This window comes from Trichoderma atroviride, chromosome 2 (assembly GCF_020647795.1).
Source record: "Trichoderma atroviride chromosome 2, complete sequence".
Classification (NCBI taxonomy): domain Eukaryota; kingdom Fungi; phylum Ascomycota; class Sordariomycetes; order Hypocreales; family Hypocreaceae; genus Trichoderma; species Trichoderma atroviride.
In genome coordinates, this window is record NC_089401.1 from 965,971 (window position 1) to 984,244 (window position 18,274).

At 50.9% G+C, this 18,274-nt stretch overlaps 5 protein-coding genes across 5 annotated transcripts; 2 read left to right on the forward strand and 3 right to left on the reverse strand.

Annotated features, from left to right (window-relative positions):
* Positions 1–372: 372 nt before the first annotated feature.
* On the reverse strand, positions 373–1,957 carry TrAtP1_003019 (uncharacterized protein; the record flags this gene model as incomplete). Its single annotated transcript, XM_014087635.2, has 3 exons — positions 373–1,337; positions 1,392–1,493; positions 1,699–1,957. The coding sequence occupies 3 exons, from the start codon at positions 1,955–1,957 to the stop codon at positions 373–375; spliced, it is 1,326 nt and encodes a 441-aa protein (XP_013943110.2).
* Positions 1,958–5,453: 3,496 nt separating this feature from the next.
* TrAtP1_003020 (uncharacterized protein) lies at positions 5,454–7,681 on the forward strand. Its single transcript, XM_014087636.2, has 3 exons — positions 5,454–6,671; positions 6,769–6,937; positions 7,001–7,681. Exons 1-3 carry the CDS (start codon positions 6,573–6,575, stop codon positions 7,633–7,635), a joined length of 903 nt encoding a protein of 300 aa, XP_013943111.2. The 5' UTR covers positions 5,454–6,572; the 3' UTR covers positions 7,636–7,681.
* On the reverse strand, positions 7,682–10,888 carry TrAtP1_003021 (uncharacterized protein). Its single transcript, XM_014087637.2, has 4 exons — positions 9,999–10,888; positions 9,295–9,927; positions 8,715–9,225; positions 7,682–8,652 (listed from the first exon to the last, which is right to left on the reverse strand). Exons 1-4 carry the CDS (start codon positions 10,439–10,441, stop codon positions 7,951–7,953), a joined length of 2,289 nt encoding a protein of 762 aa, XP_013943112.2. The 5' UTR covers positions 10,442–10,888; the 3' UTR covers positions 7,682–7,950.
* A 738-nt stretch (positions 10,889–11,626) lies between these two features.
* On the reverse strand, positions 11,627–13,639 carry TrAtP1_003022 (uncharacterized protein). Its single transcript, XM_014087638.2, has 3 exons — positions 13,055–13,639; positions 12,803–12,983; positions 11,627–12,744 (listed from the first exon to the last, which is right to left on the reverse strand). The coding sequence occupies exons 1-3, from the start codon at positions 13,117–13,119 to the stop codon at positions 11,743–11,745; spliced, it is 1,248 nt and encodes a 415-aa protein (XP_013943113.1). The 5' UTR covers positions 13,120–13,639; the 3' UTR covers positions 11,627–11,742.
* Positions 13,640–14,093: 454 nt separating this feature from the next.
* Positions 14,094–14,396, forward strand: TrAtP1_003023 (uncharacterized protein; the record flags this gene model as incomplete). Its single annotated transcript, XM_066111713.1, has 2 exons — positions 14,094–14,298; positions 14,365–14,396. The coding sequence occupies 2 exons, from the start codon at positions 14,094–14,096 to the stop codon at positions 14,394–14,396; spliced, it is 237 nt and encodes a 78-aa protein (XP_065967792.1).
* Between the last annotated feature and the right edge of the window lie 3,878 nt (positions 14,397–18,274).

Below are 18,274 nucleotides of genomic sequence, written 5' to 3' on the forward strand. Positions count from 1 at the left end.
AGATCTTCTTCTTGTTTTCTTTTCCTTTCTATTTATAATGTCTTCTTATTCATATGTTTTTGATCACTGTAGTTACTGAGCCGTCCTTTGCAGAACATGTATAATGTGGGACGAAAAACTGGAAGCGGGTAAAGAAAAGTCTTGTTGGATGGACCATTCCTGTTACTGTCTAGAGTTTATGAATATCATTTACCTCGACTACACTACCTTTTTTTATCCTTTTTTTTTTCTTTCAAAGAAACATCTCTCCCAATGTTTAAATAAACAATTCTCTCCAGTCTATTCTCTTTCTTTAAAGCAAGTGGCATGAACTACCTTGGAAACGGTCATCTTCCATCTTTCGCCGTCACATCATAGGACAGTTCTACCGTCTTATACACTTCGCTTCCACCCGCCCTCTGCTTCGAAAAGCTTGCCCACCTCCTTGGCCACCTTCAAAAGATGTCTGTCGCGATACCTGGGAGCCACCAGCGACACACCAATCGGCATGCCGGTATGTCCCTGAAAGCCCGGAACGTTGACCACTGGCGTATGCAGCGCCGACCAGCTCACGCAGAATGCCGAGTCGCCGGTGAACTCGAGCCCCTCTGGCGCCTCGTCGATGACGCTGGGCGTCAAGATGGCCGTGTATTGACCCGCGATGTCGTCAATCTTGGGGCGCAGGGCGGAGATGCCGTCGAGGGCCTTGAGCTGGGCGCGGCGGTCGTAGCCGGCCTTTCGGTCGACGTAGCCAACCAGCTGCGGCGAGAGCTTCTCCTTGGCGACGCGGTGCTCGGGGAGGAAGAAGGTCTCGCCTTCGGTCTGCAGGACCATGTTGTGCCAGCGCGGCAGGTCGTCAAACTCGCGCGGCAGATCGACTTCTTCGACCTCTGCGCCGTGGGCTCGCAGAATGTCCACGGCGCGAGCAATGGCGTGGCGAGTGCCCTCTCCGGCCATTGGCCAGACGACGGTCTTGCAGAGAGCAAAGCGCGCGCCCTTGATGCCCGTGAAGCCACTCGCCTCGTCGTCCTGCAGCCCAAACGCATCGGCCACGAGATCCAAGTCGTCGACGCCGCGGGCGAAGATGCCAATCGTGTCCAGCATCAGGGACGAGATCTTGAGCCCTTCGCGAGACACGGCGTTCCACGTCGGCTTGATGGAGTAGACGCCGTTGAACGAGCCCGGCCGGATGGTGGACCCGCCCGTCTGTGTGCCGAGGGCCACGGGCGCCTGGAAATCGCCGACGGCGGCGCCCGAGCCCGACGACGAGCCTCCGGGGGTGCGGGCCGGGTTGTGCGGGTTGCGCGTAGAGGCCGGGCCCGTGTAGGAGGCGGCGAACTCGGCCGTTGTTGTTTTACCTAGGTTGGCGGGTATAAGCCAGTGATGCCTCATGAGAGTGCAAGGGAACCTACCGAGGAATAGTACGCCTGCGTGGCGGAGGAGGATGATGGAGGCTGCGTCGAGCTTGGGAAAGTCGTCTTTGTAGATTGGCGAATTGTGTGCCGTCGGCATATCTAGGTATGTCACGTCAGTATTGGTCCAACAAGACATCTTTCCAACAGTGGACACGGATCTCTCAAAAGGAGTGACAACATGGACATATGCTGCCGTCTTGTCGAGAAACACAACATGCAAGTATTGTTACACATGGCATGTGCTGTTCCATTCTATGGCCGTGCTATAACCACATGACTTCTCCCGCAGCAAGGCTCGACTCACCTTTGGTGTAAATGACATCCTTGATGGCAATCGGCATGCCATGCAGCGGGCCTCTCTTGCTCATCGGCACCTTATCCAGGGCTCTCGCCTGCTGGAGGATGTAATCCTTGTCTATATAGGCCCATGCCCCGACATCGACGTCACGCACATCAATACGACGCAGCAGTGAGCGGACATAGCCCTCAACGGTCATCCCGCCGGCGCGGATCTTGGCGAGGGCTTCGGAAGCCGTGAGGAGATATGCGTCGTCGCTGCCCATGTTGCTCTGCTGTATCCTTTTCTGCCTGGTAGTCTTCAAGAAACGAAAGTTGAAAAGACAGTTCATGAGGTCAATGAGACGTGTCGGTGGCCCACGGGACTTGCTCGCTAATAAATAGATGGATCTGGCTCTTTTATCAACTAAAGCTCTAGGGCGTATTGAATCGATAGACCTTGCTATTTTTTTTCCCCCATACAAGGATCAAAGATACTTGGTCAGCCGTAGCTCAGCCGCACCCTGATTGAGCCTCGGCTGCAGTTGTTATTGGCTGGATCGAATCGATGTTTGCCTGATGAGGCAATGTAGACGAGCAGGTCAAAAGACCAAGCAACGTAGCCCGACACACCGGAGCAGCGACGGCGTGTCCAGAGGCGAAAGGAGGGCCCTGATAAAAAAAAAAGAAAGGTTTATTGTATGCAAGGGCCGGTCTCGTGTAAGTGGTTGAGTCGGGCGTGGAAAGGGAGGCAGCTGAAGTCCTAGTGTGGTTTCTGCGGGCTTAGAGCGCAAAAGAAGCAAACAATTGGTACCGGGATGCTGGATGATTATGCAAGGAGGGCTATGGTTTGGAACAGGAGCCGGGCAGGTGAGCAGACTCACCAAAGGGAGACAAGCAAGTGCCGATGCCACAGAATCGCTCTTTCCGAAGATGTTCCTCAAACGATGGAGAGTGGTGAAGCCATATGGATGATATTTGGGACATGTACCCTATATAGTGTCAAGGAGTCGAGGAATACGGCCTGTACGACCACGACCATTAGGCAATCAAGACGTCGTCGACGCAAATGGGTTCTGGATCCGACCCGCAATGCAGCATCCGCACAAAAAGGCACTTCGCAGGGCCCCCCTTAGCCTTGCATGTCTTTGGATACGTGCTGGTGCTTTGCCCAGGATACGGCGGCTGCGGGATTCCAGTCAAGTCTGTGTGACAGGCAGGCCGAGTCCGGCCCCTCTTCATTTCACCGGTCCATTTTGCAGGCCGCTTATACATGTGTGTAAGTGCTTTTTTTTTTTTTTTTTTTTCGTTACGGCCGCCTTTTCAAGGCCGTCGTTGGATATACAAGGGGCGGCGGAAAGCCCGGTCTTGTTCAAATAGTCACGATTCAGCCATGGCGTTGACAAGAGAGTAGAAGGCCGGGTTAAACATGTAAAAAAGTAGCCGTTCAAAAGCTGCGTCTTTGGAGAAGACAACAGCTGTACTGAGGAATTTTGTCAGCGTTTCGTGTAATTGCGAAAACGCATGCTGTGCCACTGGGCTAGCAGTGTTAGTACGCAATTAATCGACAGGGGGGGAGAGAAAAAAAATATGCACGTCGTCCTATCGGCGACCATCCGGTTGGGCTGCAATCCTGAGACGAATAGCGGGCGCTTCACGTAAAGCTTCAGGCCTGGCTGGTTTCTAGCGAGGGAAATTTGGCTTCGGGCCGTGAACTATTCTCGCAGTCCAAGATCGTCTGAAGCCATCCGTCTCGCTACTGCCGCCAGTTGCATGAACGGAATCCGAGCTGATTGGGACAAGGGCGATGTGATGCGCGCAATATGTCGGTATGCATGTATGCTGGGGGCCTTATCCGATCCGGTGAGATTGCAGGTGAGATACACAACAAGGCGGGACAGCAAGTCTTGTTGAAAAAATGGCATTATGAATTTAAATGGAGAGATGGACATGTAAATCTCTTATTATACCTACTATTTACAGGCATAAATGACGTACATGGGGGGGGGGATTTCTGGTAATTCCAGAGTCCCTCCAAGTGCAACCGGGCTACTATTCAGAGATATACGAGATATGTTGAAAAGAGCTGCATCAACTACAATATGAAGGCGGCCGTGGCAAATAGCACAAGATTAGGGAACAAGACGTCAGAAAATGTAGGTTCAAGCAAGCCGGCTAGGTGCATGCGTGAATGGAGAGACAGGGCATAGCCAAGGTGCACGTATTTCGGCTTGGGCAAAATTTCAATAGGAAGGTGGTATTGGCGGCAGCGGCAATTTGCAAATCAGTCTCAGAGGCTCGTCTTCAGCTTCATCTCAGAGTACCTACTCATATCAGTCAAGACATCAAGAGTTCTTATTACATGTAAGCCGGATCCGCCGTAGAGCCTCACATGGTGCTTTACAGGTACCGTAACGGCGTTTTGGCCGTCTTCGTTATCCGTCAACCTCCAGGCGTTCTGCCGGCCCATGCCAGATATTAGCAGTCTGTTTGTACTTTTTTGCTACAGTGTGCATACCTTTGGGATACACATGTACGTTTTCCAAACTACGTGAGGTGCATAACTGCCACGTCACGGGGATCCCCCATGTAGCAAGGCTGCCATTGTCGTTGTAACAGGACCAAGTGAGGCAAGTTTGGGGGTTATTGCGGGCAAGGCCACTGCGCCGAGTTGACAAAATGAGGCGCAACGCAATAGTCAACGGTTGCATTCAAGCGGCGTGAGTTCAAACATGTAGCTCCCGTCTGTATCAATCAACCAAACCTCGCCATAAGCAAATACTGCCGCTATATAAGTAACGAACAGCGATAATACGATGGCGCATACACTCCATGTACATTGATGTATCAAGCAAGGCTAAAGCGCGCTGCCACATGTAGGTGGCCCAATTAGCGCTCTACAACCTCAACCTTGGAGCTGACCACATGAACATGATCATTTTTTTCTCCCTCGGATCGGCCAGAATGGGATGGAACCAAGGAAGCGCCGCACCTCCTCAAGCCATCCATCGCACCATTGGTGACATTTCCGTATGCATGCAGCCTATCATCGGACCATGCATTAGCAGGGATCCAGAGCTGCTAATGAGAGCTGCACAAGGCGCAGGCAACCAAGCCGTGTAAGAAGTCTAGAGGGATAACTCAAAACTTTTCATGTTGGGGCATCGGTGAAGCCGTTTGTCGGACGCAAAGGAGACTGTCACTTCTGAGTTCCGATAGCTTTTAGTATGATGAAACTCCTATTGTATACCTAATTGTTGCCAAGTTTGCTCCTTGCTCCATGATCCCTTCCGCTTTGACAGTGTCTGAGCTGGAAACACATTCAGTTTACCGCCTGCATTTTGGATAGAGTATACAAAACACCTTTCATATCTAAACACAAGTCCACAAATTGGTTAAGAAGAACATTTACTTATCCAAATATGGTCGTTTGCTACCCAAGCTTTGCGCCCCTTCAATAACGGCATCTTGTTGGGACTGGCCCCCATGTGTTTCCTACCACGGCCTGTAAAGAGGCCTATATTACTGTCAGACGTCACCGGTCATGGTATTTCGGAAGAGATGAGATCCAATCAAGCTACTATTTTGGGGGCCAATATGCGGGAAATGCCTCACCGAAATCGCGATGAAACCCGCCGTGCATTAGCCAGCCACCTCGGGAAGTTTAGGAGAATATACACTAAGGAATCGCAGGCAGCTACCATAACTCTATTCATCCTTGTCAAATAAAGGTAGCATCTCACCGTAGAGTATAGAGCTAGTCTTCCGCTGGTGTAGTCCTGCTGATACTGCCACCTCAATACGTAGGACTGCCTATTTGCATCTACCAACTATGCTGCCAGTATCTCTATGCGAAATGGCGATGGATCCTACTCTACATCATAGATCAAGAGATACCTTCAACGCTTGTATAGCAATGCGCAGTTATTTCTCACTTCTACTTGCAGGTATGCATAACTCTGACCAAGGGAAAGGGATCCTGGTAATATCTCGATGAGATTTGCTTCGCATCTCAAAACAGGTAAACACCCAAAAAGTAATGTAAGAAAAAGGAACAAAAGAATAGCACTAGTGATTGCTTTTGGTCAAGTTGCTAAGCAAAAAAGCAACGATGACGTTCCGTCGCTCCAAGATGAGCAGGGAAGCATACGGCGATTGCTTTTTTTTTGCTTCGTTTCAGCTGAGGCATGCAATACCCATGGTTATGGACGGGGGCCAGCCCAGCCTCATTTCCAACGCCATGTGACTTTATTCCAAGTCACCTCTGGGATAATTTCAAATTCACAGAAACCTGAATTGTCCCGTCGTCCAAATAAAATTACAATTACAATTCTCACCCATCCAAGCCCGTCTCTAGTTGGCTTACACACGACTACGCCAGACTATCACCAGAACGACAAACTACAAGACGCTAGTAAATCGCCGGAGCAGCGCTTCCGGCGCCAAAACTCGTCTAGCTTCAACCTCCAAATTATTAGTTCTATCCCCTCAAAAGCAAAGAAGGGCACTCGGCGACGGAATGACTCTCTCCAGATGCTTACGCCCACGTGATGACGCGTAGGAGCAACCAGACCTCTCAAGAGATCAAACGCGCGTTCTGGTGTCTCCGAAAGGGCGTTAACAAGGCGTCACTGTTATCTACGCAATATTCACTTGGGCAGTTTTGAACTCTTTTGCACAGACAAGTAATCATAAAATCGCCAGACCCCGCCCAGACCTTGGCCCAAGTCATATTAGCAGTGTACAGTAAATTCACGGTTGTTCTCACTTCAGCAACTCCTGTTGTCTCTTTTCATTCTCTTTCTTTTCAACATCCTCTTATACATGTTTTCGTAATGGTGCACAAGCTAACAGAAGAATATGCCAATCACGGCATGTCGCTGAAATGCGACATCTACACCGATGACGGCTATCCAAAAGACGCTCCTGTCTTTCTGTATTTTCATCCCGGGGGGGCTGGTTGACGGGAACCGTGATCTTATTGCGCCTTGGTTAGTTCAGGTGAGTTGATGCGTGAAAACATCCAACAATCATGTCCAAGACATTTTCAGGCAAAATGAAATTATTGAATCTCATAAAACAAACGTTATTATTATAGTCGTGCATCCAGCGCAAATGGCCTCTAATTTGCCCAACCTATCGTCTTCTCCCCCAAGCTGGTGGGGATGGTCTCCTTCAAGATGCCTCAGCAGCCTACGACTTTGCACGAAGCTGGAATACTCTGCCAAAATTCCAAAGACGAGTCATTGTGGGCGGTGCAAGTGGTGGTGAGTTCTTTATCTTCCAGAGAGAGAGAAAAGGAAGAGGAAAACTAACACTCTTATTCAAAGGGTTCTTCATGGCCGCCATCATCGCCCACCACTGCAACCCCAAGCCTCTCGCTCTCCTCTCCATCCAAGGCATAAACACCTTCCGCCATCCCTTCTTCAACTCATCCCTCTTACTCGCCGAACAAGAAATCCCCCCTTCCACAATGGAGAAATACATCACGACTCCCATGCAAAGCGGCGACGACATGCGTCCTGATGAATCCGCCTTTGTCCTCGACAAACTAACGCCCAACGGCGCCAAGAATCCTAATTACACCCCTTCTGAAGCTGGATCAGAGAATCCTAGTATTTATCGCGGCATGCTATATGACTACTACACGTTTAACAACTCCTTTGTCGATCTGGTTGGATCTGTAGATCCCGGATACCAGTGGGCGAAACTTCCTGATGCCAAAGACCGGGTTGCGCAATGGCCCAGGACAGTCATCTTTCATGGCAACAATGATCCTGATGTGGTGCTCAACGTAAGCGAGGATATGCGCGATTGCTTAGGCGAGGACAAGGTCACGCTCATCGTTGCCGACGGACAGCCTCACTTGTATGAGCTGGAAAAATTCATCGACGACGACGCTCCGGGAATGGACGTTGTGAGGCAGTCTGTAGCACGGTTGGATGAGATTGTGGCCTCAGCATGAGCAGATTGAGCACATGTATAAAGTCAATAAGCGTAATAAACAAACACCTGGATATCTATGTTAAATCTGCATAGCCGCTATCGTATCAAATACATCTTGGTCACGTTCCTTCACGTTGTAGGTTTAGGTTTATACATGCTCGCCCCTTTATGCACGACCGCTATGTAAAGCAGTAAGAAAATGAGAGAAAAGAAAGGGAAAAAAAAAGGAGGAACAAGAGGGGAATAAACAGTCCTGCGCTGTGACAAGTAGCCTCAATCATAACCTCCATCTAAAACTTCATTCAACTTACCTTAGCAGCGAGGTACGTCCCTCTCACTGTGTCATGACGCTATCTTCATACTCCGTCAAGCGTAGCGCCTCTTCAACGTCGTTTACAAAATGCCTCTCGCCGCACAGGTCGACGATGCCACTCTTGTCCATGAGTTTCCACACGGGGTGATCCCGGTGGTGTGGTGCGCGCGAGAAGAAGACTCGCACGCCCCTCTCCCGGTAGTCTCGAACAATCTCTTCGAGCACTTGCGTGCCGGAACCATCCATGGATGTCACACCATGGATATCGAAGATGATGTTACGGTTCGAGTCTGTGCTTCGGATGCGCGGTAACGCGGGATGTGCCAGCGCTGTGCCATAAAACTCCAGTCGTCGAAGTCGCGCCTTTAATTCACCAGTGTTGGCAAAAGTCAATGGCTCCGGGATTTTGACAATCAGGCATCCCTCGATAAACTCGATTCGAGAGTCTTGGGATTCAGGATTCTCAAAGCGGTTGGTGCCGGGAACTCGGCCGAGGATCTGGATGCGAGGACGAGTGCTGTGCTTGATGACGAGAAGCAGAGAGATTCCCACTCCAAGAGCCATACCCAAAGTAAGCGAATAGAAGATTGTGGAGAAAAAGATGGCTGCCATGAGGCCCAACTCGGTCCAGCCTCGAATACGTAGGAAGAATGAAATGTCGTGGGGCGCCTCTTCTATCAGCGACCATGCCACGACTGAAATCATTGCTGAAAGAACGGGTTTCTGTCACGTACACCAGATTAGTTTCTGACAATGCCTTGCTCGACAACAGAATGGTTTCTTACCGGTAAAAAGTAAAAATATGGCAATAGGAACAAAACGGATAGTAATGAAAAGAGACTGAGGAATACGGAGCTCATTGGGGTCTTTGCACCAGTCGTCTTATTCACTTTGCTTCGTCCATAGCCACCAAAGGCAGGCAAAGCCATGAACATGGAGCCAACAAGATTTGCGGTTCCAAGAGCAATCATCTCTCGGTTGGCACTCAATTCGATGCCAGGGATAGAGCTCCCACCCAAACTCTTGGCGGCAACAGACGACTCAAAAAAGCCAAGAAGCGCAATGAGGAAAGAAGTCGACATGGCCGTGCGGATGTGCTTCATGTGGGCAAGTTGAAAGGGCCATCGGAATTCAAAGATACCCCCAGAGTCAGCCTTGACAGAGCCCAAAACCTCAAGTCCCTGGTTTTCCCAATCGAGATGCCAGCACAAAACAGCAGAGATGACGACGACAAGGAATCGGTCGGGGAAGTAGGCAACACCAGGAAACCTCTTTTCCAAACGGCGTTTGAGCTCGCTACAAAGATGAAACATGTCAGTCGCCGCTATCAGACACAGGATAAACTAAACTTGACTCTCAGCTTACCGAAAAATCATAATGACGACGAAGCTCACTCCCGCTACAGCAAAGGTCAGTTTATGGGCCTTGCCAGCACTGCTGACAATGAATCGAATTTTGTCGACGCTGCTCCCATGGTTGACACCAGCTTCCTCCGCAAGGGCTGCAAGGCCAAGCTCGGGAATCAGCTGGTCCACAGCAATGACAAAACCAATGGCAGAGATGAAGCCTCGAAGGAACGGCCTGCTCAACACGCTGTCCAAGAAGCCCAGTCTGGCCAGACCTGCTATGAGAACTATGGCGCCAGCCATGCCGCCCATCACGCCGCAGATTTGAGCTTGTAGAACATCGTTGTCTTCTGAGCCTTCGCCCCCAGAGTCCACGCTAGCTTTCACCACGGTACCGACAAGCAGAGACCCGGCCGCCTCGGGGCCGATTACCATTTGCGGGGAGGATCCGAGCATTGCGTAGATGAATGGGTTGAAGATGAAGCCGTAGAGGCCAAAAATCGGCGGCACGTGTGCCAGGTTGGCCGCAAGCGAGAGCGCCATCGGGAGGTAAAACGAAGCCATCGTGACAGCAGCAATGAAGTCGCCCTGGAGGTACGATAGCTTATACTGCTGGATCCAATTCAGGCACGGGATGTAGTACGCCAGATACCTATCCACACGGGGTCAGTCCAAGTGCCACAGATGCCCAGAACAACGGCACACATCTCGGCAGAAGCTCACATAAAGGGCGTATCTCGGAACCCTGCCTGCTCGGCAAGCTCACTGCTGTGGCCCATCTTAGTGGTGCGCATCCTCCTCGTAAGCCACCTCTTCCAGTCGTCGCCACCCAGCAGAGACGCAAATATGCCAGTGTTTCCACCAGACCTCGTCGAATCGCTTCCGTCGTCGGTGCTCCCGCTGAAGAGGCCACTGGGCGAGGACGCCCGCGGGCTAAAGGTGCCATGGCTGCGGCCCCGCGCTTCGGAGCCCAGGATCAGCGGCGTGGACTCGCCCATGAACTGGTCGCCGACTGCTGTGGAAGACGGATAGACGTCGCCGTGGTTGCTGTCCTCGCTGCCCGGACGGCTCTCCGGCGTATGACTCTGTCGAAGCGTGCTTGGCTGGAGCGGGCGGTGGTCTTTGGACGAGTCTGCGCGGCTCAGCGGCGGCGGGGGTCCCGACATTTTCACGGATTCGGGGTCGTGGTGCTCGGCGTCGAGGCGTGCATGTGGGATCCGGATCGGTAGAGTCGTGTTTCGAGGATAAGGATCAATCCGTGAGCGGCAATTGGAATTTCGCGGTGTTTTGTTTTGTTGTGTTGTGTGCGAAGCCGAGTCGAGTGTCTATCTATAGCAAAGGGCGAGCGAGAGCTTCAGGACAAAATAAACAAGAGCCGGAGCAGCGAAAATACACGTCGGCAATTTTCACTGTTTCTTCTTTTCCCTTTTTTCCTTCTCTTCTACCCAGCCGCCAACGGCCGGTACTTGCAATTAGCAAAACGTGTCCAAGCGGAAAGAAAAGGCCAGAGGGAGGGATGCCATGCAAAGGACCCTTGGTTGGCGATGGTGGGAAAGAAAAAAAATTTCGAAGCTCTACTGTATCTGGCGTGGTCACACACATGCAGCGATCAATGTCAACACAGCGAGCGACTCCCGCTAAAACGACGCCGAAGCCGCGGGTGACATCAGCGGGGGAGCGCACCGGCCACAGCAGTGCGACACAGCGCTGAAGAGGGCTCCACACAGCGCGCCGGTCCACTGGGAGCCAGGGGCGAATGCGGTGAGGGATGGCCTCAACGTGCATTGGAGACGCCGCCAGACCGCCCTCGACGCCAAGCGAGCGCCGGCGATTGGCCACGGCGGCTGCGCACCTGACACGATGAGCAGGTGGACAGAAGTGATGGCGGATTGCGCTGCATTGTGCAGCCGGTCTCGGTGTGTTTGTGCCGTTTCGACGCTGCATGTTTTAGTGGACAGTGCAGCGGACAGAGCCGCTAGAACAGGCAGGCCTTTGGTCTCTACGTTGTCTCTGTTCAGCCGAAAGAGCCTGTTTATACGAGTCTGTAAGACGGTATCCAGGCACATGCTTCAAGGTGATGATGTTGAATCTCTATACCGATACTAGTCACTACAATGACAATAGTCGCTTCACGAGCAAATTGTTCATCTTGGCAGACTCTCTCCCCTTTTTGCCCGTGGCACAAATGGTCACATTCCATGCGTGGCTGGATCACAACATTGCCGAGATGCGCGTTCAAGTCGTACATTAGATACACGCTAAGATGCCAATATACGTGTACATGCCTCGCCTAATACCTACGTTGGGTGAGGTAGATGGGCTGAAAACCAGGCATCAAATGGTCAAAACCAGTGGTAATATAGAGAGAAAAAATAATCGCTTGCATTTTTATCATCCAAAAAAAATTACAAAAAAAAAAGATATATATCTGTACAAGACACCCTATCAAACCCAGCCAGCGAATCCCTTACAACTGCTCGTTGACAAACAGACCAGCCATGCCCTGGCCGGTTCCAATGCACATGCTCGTCAACAGCAGCTTCTTCTTGGTCCTCCGCAGCTCGCTCAGGCCAGTCACGACCTGTCGCGCTCCAGTGGTTCCCAGAGGGTGGCCGAGAGCAATGGCGCCTCCCCTGGGGTTCATCTTGGCCCAGTCCAGGTTGAGCTTGTCGCGGCAGTAGACGGCCATGGAGGCAAAGGCCTCGTTGATCTCGACGACGTCAATGTCGTTGAGGCTGATGTTGTAGATGGAGAGCAGCTTGGGGATGGCAAGGCTGGGGCCAATGCCCATGATGCGGGGGGGCAGGGCCGTGACGGTAGAGCCGACGTACTTGGCCATGATGGGCAGGCCCAGCTTGATGGCGGTTGATCGCTTCATCAGCACGACGGCCGCAGCACCGTCGGTGACCTGCGAGGCGTTTCCACCAGTCGTGGTAGGTCCCCACTGGGGGAAAGCAGCGCGGATCTTGCCGAGACCCTCGGCAGTGGTGCCGGGGCGGATGCCCTCGTCCTTGGTGAGCGTCACCTCCTTCAGCTCGCCGCTGGCGTCCTTGACCTTTGTGGTGATGGGCACAATCTCGTCGTCAAAGAAGCCGGCCTTCTGGGCCTTTTCCGCTCGCTGGAAGCTCTCGGCCGAGTAAATGTCCATCTTCTCTCGAGTGATGCCAAAGTCCTTGGCGACGTTCTCGCTGGTCCAGCCCATGGGCTGAATGGCATCGTGGGCCTCCTGGGTCCTCTTGATGACGGCCTCGTCGAGTTCACTAGCTGCGCCGCCGCCCGTGGACATGGACTCGGCACCGATGGCGATGCCCACCGAGATGGAATCGTTGGAGATCTGGTGTGCAATGTCGGCAATGGCCTTGAGGCCAGAGGAGCAGAAGCGGTTGACGACGCTGGCGGCGGTGGTGTGGGGGAAGCCAGCAGCCAGGGCCGCAGCTCGGATCTTGTAGGCGGATTGAGCATCGCCGGTCTGCGAGTGCACGCTGTTAGCCAGCCGGAATCAACAAGGTGCTGTAGCAAAAACATACGTTGCCGAGGCAGATGTCCTCGACGATGGCAGGGTCGACACCGCTGTTCTCGCGGACCTTCTCGAGCAGGGCCATGATCATGTACTCCAGGCTCGTGTCCTTGAAGCCGCCCTTTCGCGCCTTGGTCAGCGGCGTGCGGGCGGCATAGGTGATGACGATATCATCGGGGTTCTTGGACTGGCTGCATCGCGACACGTCCTGTCAGCATATCGAAGCTTCCTCGAGTCAATTCTAGACACGCCGTCTGCTTACATGCTGTTCAGCGATGACCCGGGGGCCAGGTGCTTGATGATGGAGCCAATGCGTTCGACAGCCATGGTTGCACTAGTATCCAGTAGTCTCGTAGTCTAGAGTGAGGGTATCTGCACGATCTGGGGAGCAGCAAATCGACGCAGAGTCTGGAATCGGCCAGCAGAATCCGGGGAGCCACGAGATTTATGGATGGCCTTTTGGCGGACGTGCCGGCCGGGGTTTGTGGGGTTGAGCCGAGGCATACGGCAGCTTACATAAGTTGAACCGAGTTCCGGCACATCACGTCGGAAGTTTCGAACCTGAGCTCGTGTTTCACTGTCCATGAATCGCCTTCCTGGGGTTGCCATCACAGCCGAAAAGAACCAGGTTGGCGGGGAAGCTTGGAAACTGTGGAATTGCCGGAATGGCATTTCGGATGCTGCAAGACAGCTTTTGCCGTATCAGGAGAATAGAGTAGTGGTGGTGTTTGGCTACATCTACATGTGTACGCGCTTAGTCATATCGTGCTCATGATTTACCTCTACCGGTCAACTGTATAAAAAGGGACGCCAACCTCGGCATCTTTGCTTGCTCGCTTATTCCGTGTGACGGCTTCCCTTTCCGTAGGGTTTGACCAAGCGTTGGACTCTTCTTTAGTATTTCTGTCCTAGTAATGGTTCCGTGCAGTTTTTAACGGTGTTGGTTGCCGCCAATATTGCTCTCGTAATGCCACCTGCTCAAGGGTAGGCACAGCCGCAGCGGATGCGAAGAAGGCCCATACCGTACTATACATGTAGTCTGAATATTGTCAAAGAACCTGCCAAAATATTAAATAAATACATACCATGTTGTCCCAGCAGGCAGGTGCTCATTCAACAAACTTGGAGACTAAACGCCGTAGTTGAAACAAGCCATCTGAAAGTAAATACTCTCATCTCTTACGACGCACATCTTGTCATCACATTTAGTCCATCGTTAAGCCGAACAGACAGTCGACGCTCGTTTCCATACATCATCTCTATACCAGCATCAATATCAAAAACTCAAAAACTTGGCAGAAATGTGGTTCGAGATTAAAGTCATTGCTCGGCACGCCCACCGCTTTGTTACCTTGAGCTCTGGATCGCACAAGCCGCTCTTTGGCGCCGAAGCGGCCAACGCAGTACTGCAGACTCTGCTCATATTCTCAGACCCTTCCAATAGAGTCGCCATTGAACAGGAACTTTCTTTTCTGTCCGCTCTTAGGCCAGATGACCCAATTGCTGGTGCGAAAAGGAAAAAAAAAACATGCGTGTGGGTTGATGGGTGCTGATGTTGTGTATCTATTACAGACCACGGCAGTCTCCCCAATCGCGATATATAGAGTGTTGTGACTGGGACCAGATCCCCCTTTCCATTCATCAACACATGCTTATATCTAGGAATGAAAGGTCCGTACGCTCCCACAACCGCAGAGAGGTCTCGGCATGTAACCCGTTGTCCATTCGATGTTCTAATAGCGACGATGGCGGCTAGGTGGTCTTCGTGACGCATATGTAATGGAGCAGTTCGGCGCCATGCACGATAGATCCATAAGGCCACCATCGGCTAATGCTATATATTGGCACCATGGTATGGCTTTCATTGACATCACTAACCTTGATGGATTGAGATATTGCTTTGTCGCGGAGAACAGCACGCCAGAAGGTGTTCTAAGTTATCTTGCCCGAGCTCCGAAATGGGTAACAGAGGAACAAGACGCTTCGGGGGGAACAATTAGTTGCCCAAGCGCTCGAAAGATTCGAACTCATGACAAACATGCGCGTATTACCAGGTGTGTGCCGTTTTCACCCCCCCTTTTTTCGTTCTCATAAAAAATAGAATAAAGGGACAATGTCTTCTAGAATTTCATCACTAAGCTCTACTCCAGTTGGAAACCTAGAAAGAATTGCACCGCCTCGACCGACTGGGAAGTCCTTGATCGATCTTTGCATTGCGAGATTACCCTACTTGTTTCAATCAACTGAAAACATCACTGATCATGAAGTCTTGGAATTGCCTCACATCAAACCTTTGATCTGGGAGTACTGTCTTGAAAATGCCCACAAGCTTTCAATCTGCCCTGCGCTACTTGCCCAGGCATTCAAAGGACAGACTCATATAAGTTTTGCGCAGTTCAGCAAATTGGCACCCGCCGCCGTGAGGCATGTACTGCGATTATGTCCAAAAGCCCTCAGTATCAACTTGTCAGGGACAGCTGCAATGGCCGACGACGAGATTGAAGAAACACTGGCTGCAATTGACCATAGTCTCGACGCACTGTACCTACTTACTCCTCCACACGAAATTGTTGGAACAATGCCAAAAGAGGTCATGCGTGCGCTGCGCAACTGGACTCATAGATGCTCCAAAGTGTTGATATCTTCTGTGTTAGCAGAGGGCTCGAGGGGGCCAATACCCATAAGCCTTCTCAGCCCAGGAAGTAATGTCTTACATCAATTGACTTGGAATAGGACACACTGCGTGGGATCCAAGTCATTTCCCATCACGCAGATAATATATCAGAGTACCTTTAATAACCGCTTCCAACCTGCTTTTGCACACGTTTTCCTTGGCGGCGGCTTCGTTTCTTCTTCTCGCCTGTGGGCAGGTCTTCTCGAGACGATTCGCAACATGAATTGCATTAAAAAAAGGGAAACGCTGGATTTCACTAGATTTTTAATGCGTAATCTAGCTTGGGGGTCGCCAACAGTGGGTTCCGACAAATTTTACGAGGTCCATTCGATACCAGTGGAAGCATCCTTTGCCGTATACAACCATGAGCCTAAAGAATCAATCTATAGCAATCCAGGATACCACATGTGTAACCTGACGCCTGACGCTTGGACAGCTGTTGTCTTGCGGGATGTGGTTCATCAGGATCCTCCGCCTCAAGATAAGTTAGGCAGACCTATTTTCACTGATCGGTTCAGGATTCTGTTACTTCGACCCAGACAAGTGATCATAGTTGGAGAGAGTCAATCCATCTCAGTTGTCTCGTTCCGTATCAGGACTTATAGCTCGTCTTCGAATCCGGGTCCATCTGAGGCAGCTCAGGTGCTGACATGCGATCAACGTCGAACTGTGATACAGTTCCAGAACGCGCCTCAGGATGTGGCCGATGCTATATCTGCAGTGCAAATGGTCTTGAATGCAGCAGCTGCTGTACGCAATGTTCGTGAGAGGATCGAGCGAACATGTCTAAACGCCCAGTCATGAATAACGTCGTGAGAGAATCGAGAAAATGGCAAGCTCATATCTGGACGCTCAGCCAACGAATAATGCCTAGGCCATACGTACCCCCCCGAACCCAGCAGGTTTGAGATGAACTTCTAAGCGTTATTGGATAGACACTGGGCCATGGATTGATGGAGGATTCGGCGATGAGATCATGTGTCTATAGCGTGCTATATTTACGAAAGCTATTGGATTTTTTTGTAGCGCTGAGTCAATAAACATGTTACTATACTGCCTAGTATACGAATTCGAGTGATTTGGAAGCCCGTGGCGTATCAACGTGACAGATATCATCAAGTGGAGCGTATTGGTCATTCATCAGTGGTTGCTTATTGCTACCTACAAGTAGTATTATTGCTAGGTAATTGTCAACACCTGTTATCGGTACCTAGTCGTCGCTTTTGATTATTTGAGATGTGGTAATAAATATCTCACAAAACATCCAAGGGAAGCATGCAGACCCAAAAACAAGCCCCCCCCATACAGAAGCGCCAAAAGGGCCACCCCTCCCTTGGATAGCGGCAATCAAAAGGGCCCTGTCTGGCTTTTCGGTCTAACTAAAATATACCAACCTGAATGCTGCAGTTGAATGCTGGGTTACCCACACCCCTTGTATTTGTGAGTACACCAATGGCCTTGTGGTCTATGAATAGGCGGAAGGGAATGGGTGGTTGTAGAGATGGAGTCTCAGGTGCAGGAAGCAGCGGACTTTTTTTGCGATTTACATGCTGTAAGGAAAAGTAGAGTTGCCTTTTATGTAAGAGTTAAGCTTAGGTAGTAGTTAAAAAGTTTCTTCTGGTTTGCTCCGAGCCTGGGTATGTATGTATGTAATGTTACGTTTTGGAAAAAAGGGCAGGGAGTGTATGAGTTGATGAAATGAATGATACTGTATGTGAGCGTATGAGCGTGCCAAGTGGAAGGGAACGAGGCTGATGCCAAGTGCCAAGTCGGAAGATTTTTCCTTGGAATAATACTAGCGCTATCAATGTAGTGAATGGATGGCGAATGACACGAGGCAAAAGTTTTGACAGGATTTGAGATATGGACTGCGCTTTTGATAGGCTCTTTTGATTTGGTCGGTGGACGGTATCGGTGTATACAACTGTATTGAATGATTTATGGGCTCATCAAGATTTAGAATCAGGCTGTGTTGTCCAAATCAAACGAGAAGATGGAGCAATTCTGATCACATCATCTCAGCTCTGCCAAGATAATGAGGCAGGTTGCAAAGATTGCGGAACATTATCATGTGCTTGCTCGGAGGATTGCTCAATGGCTAGCAACACGGATGCAAGACTGTATCCCTCGGAAGCAAAGCCGGGGAGCCAACATCGCGCAACTAAGTTGGCCGCTGGCTGCCTGGGGAAAGTTGCTTGCGCTGATGCTCGCTCCGGCAAAGGCAGCCCATTCTATTGGGAGCATTTCAAGATGGTGGTATCCCTGGGAGAGGCCAAGACGATAGATCCCTGCTTCTCCTAGTGGTTGGTGACATTTCTGCCAGGCTAATATCCACAAACGATACTACAGGCCACATGGCACGCAAGCGTTATCTTACCTGCATGCAGGCCTGCTAACAGGGATCATGCCAAGAAGGGGTACTGTACCATGTCCTGTTCTTTCTTTGAAAGATTGGGAGGCTCAGGCCCTCTATACGATGCTTCCAATAATACTTCATATAGTCCATCAGATGAATCCCGCATGCTTATTGGTAGATGGCATAACCCATGAGCTCGGTCACTGCTGAAAGAGGAGTTATCAATGCAGTTGCCACCAAATTTGCGTATTACTGAATTCAGCTAGAGTCCCGAGTTTGGAGGATTAAGGGTCCTGTGACGGGAATTCAATATCCTCACTATATGGGGATGATTACTGAAAAGGCAATCGGTATCTCGTTCTAAATTCGTTACGTGTAGAGGCGATACGAGAGCTGGGGTGAAGCGAGGCAATGCACCATGCTTTTTGCTCCCAGCAACTCGGCATATCGTG

Coding starts and splice junctions, on each gene's coding strand:
- TrAtP1_003020 (XM_014087636.2), top strand. CDS start 6,573: ATGACGGCTATCCAAAAGACGCTCCTGTCTTTCTGTATTTTCATCCCG. Junction 6,672..6,768: donor TTGCGCCTTGGTTAGTTCAG/GTGAGTTGATGC, acceptor TTATTATTATAG/TCGTGCATCCAGCGCAAATG. Junction 6,938..7,000: donor TGTGGGCGGTGCAAGTGGTG/GTGAGTTCTTTA, acceptor TCTTATTCAAAG/GGTTCTTCATGGCCGCCATC.
- TrAtP1_003021 (XM_014087637.2), bottom strand. CDS start 10,441: ATGTCGGGACCCCCGCCGCCGCTGAGCCGCGCAGACTCGTCCAAAGAC. Junction 9,928..9,998: donor TTCCGAGATACGCCCTTTAT/GTGAGCTTCTGC, acceptor CCGTGTGGATAG/GTATCTGGCGTACTACATCC. Junction 9,226..9,294: donor GTCGTCATTATGATTTTTCG/GTAAGCTGAGAG, acceptor TCATCTTTGTAG/CGAGCTCAAACGCCGTTTGG.
- TrAtP1_003022 (XM_014087638.2), bottom strand. CDS start 13,119: ATGGCTGTCGAACGCATTGGCTCCATCATCAAGCACCTGGCCCCCGGG. Junction 12,984..13,054: donor GGGTCATCGCTGAACAGCAT/GTAAGCAGACGG, acceptor GTCGCGATGCAG/CCAGTCCAAGAACCCCGATG. Junction 12,745..12,802: donor AGGACATCTGCCTCGGCAAC/GTATGTTTTTGC, acceptor GTGCACTCGCAG/ACCGGCGATGCTCAATCCGC.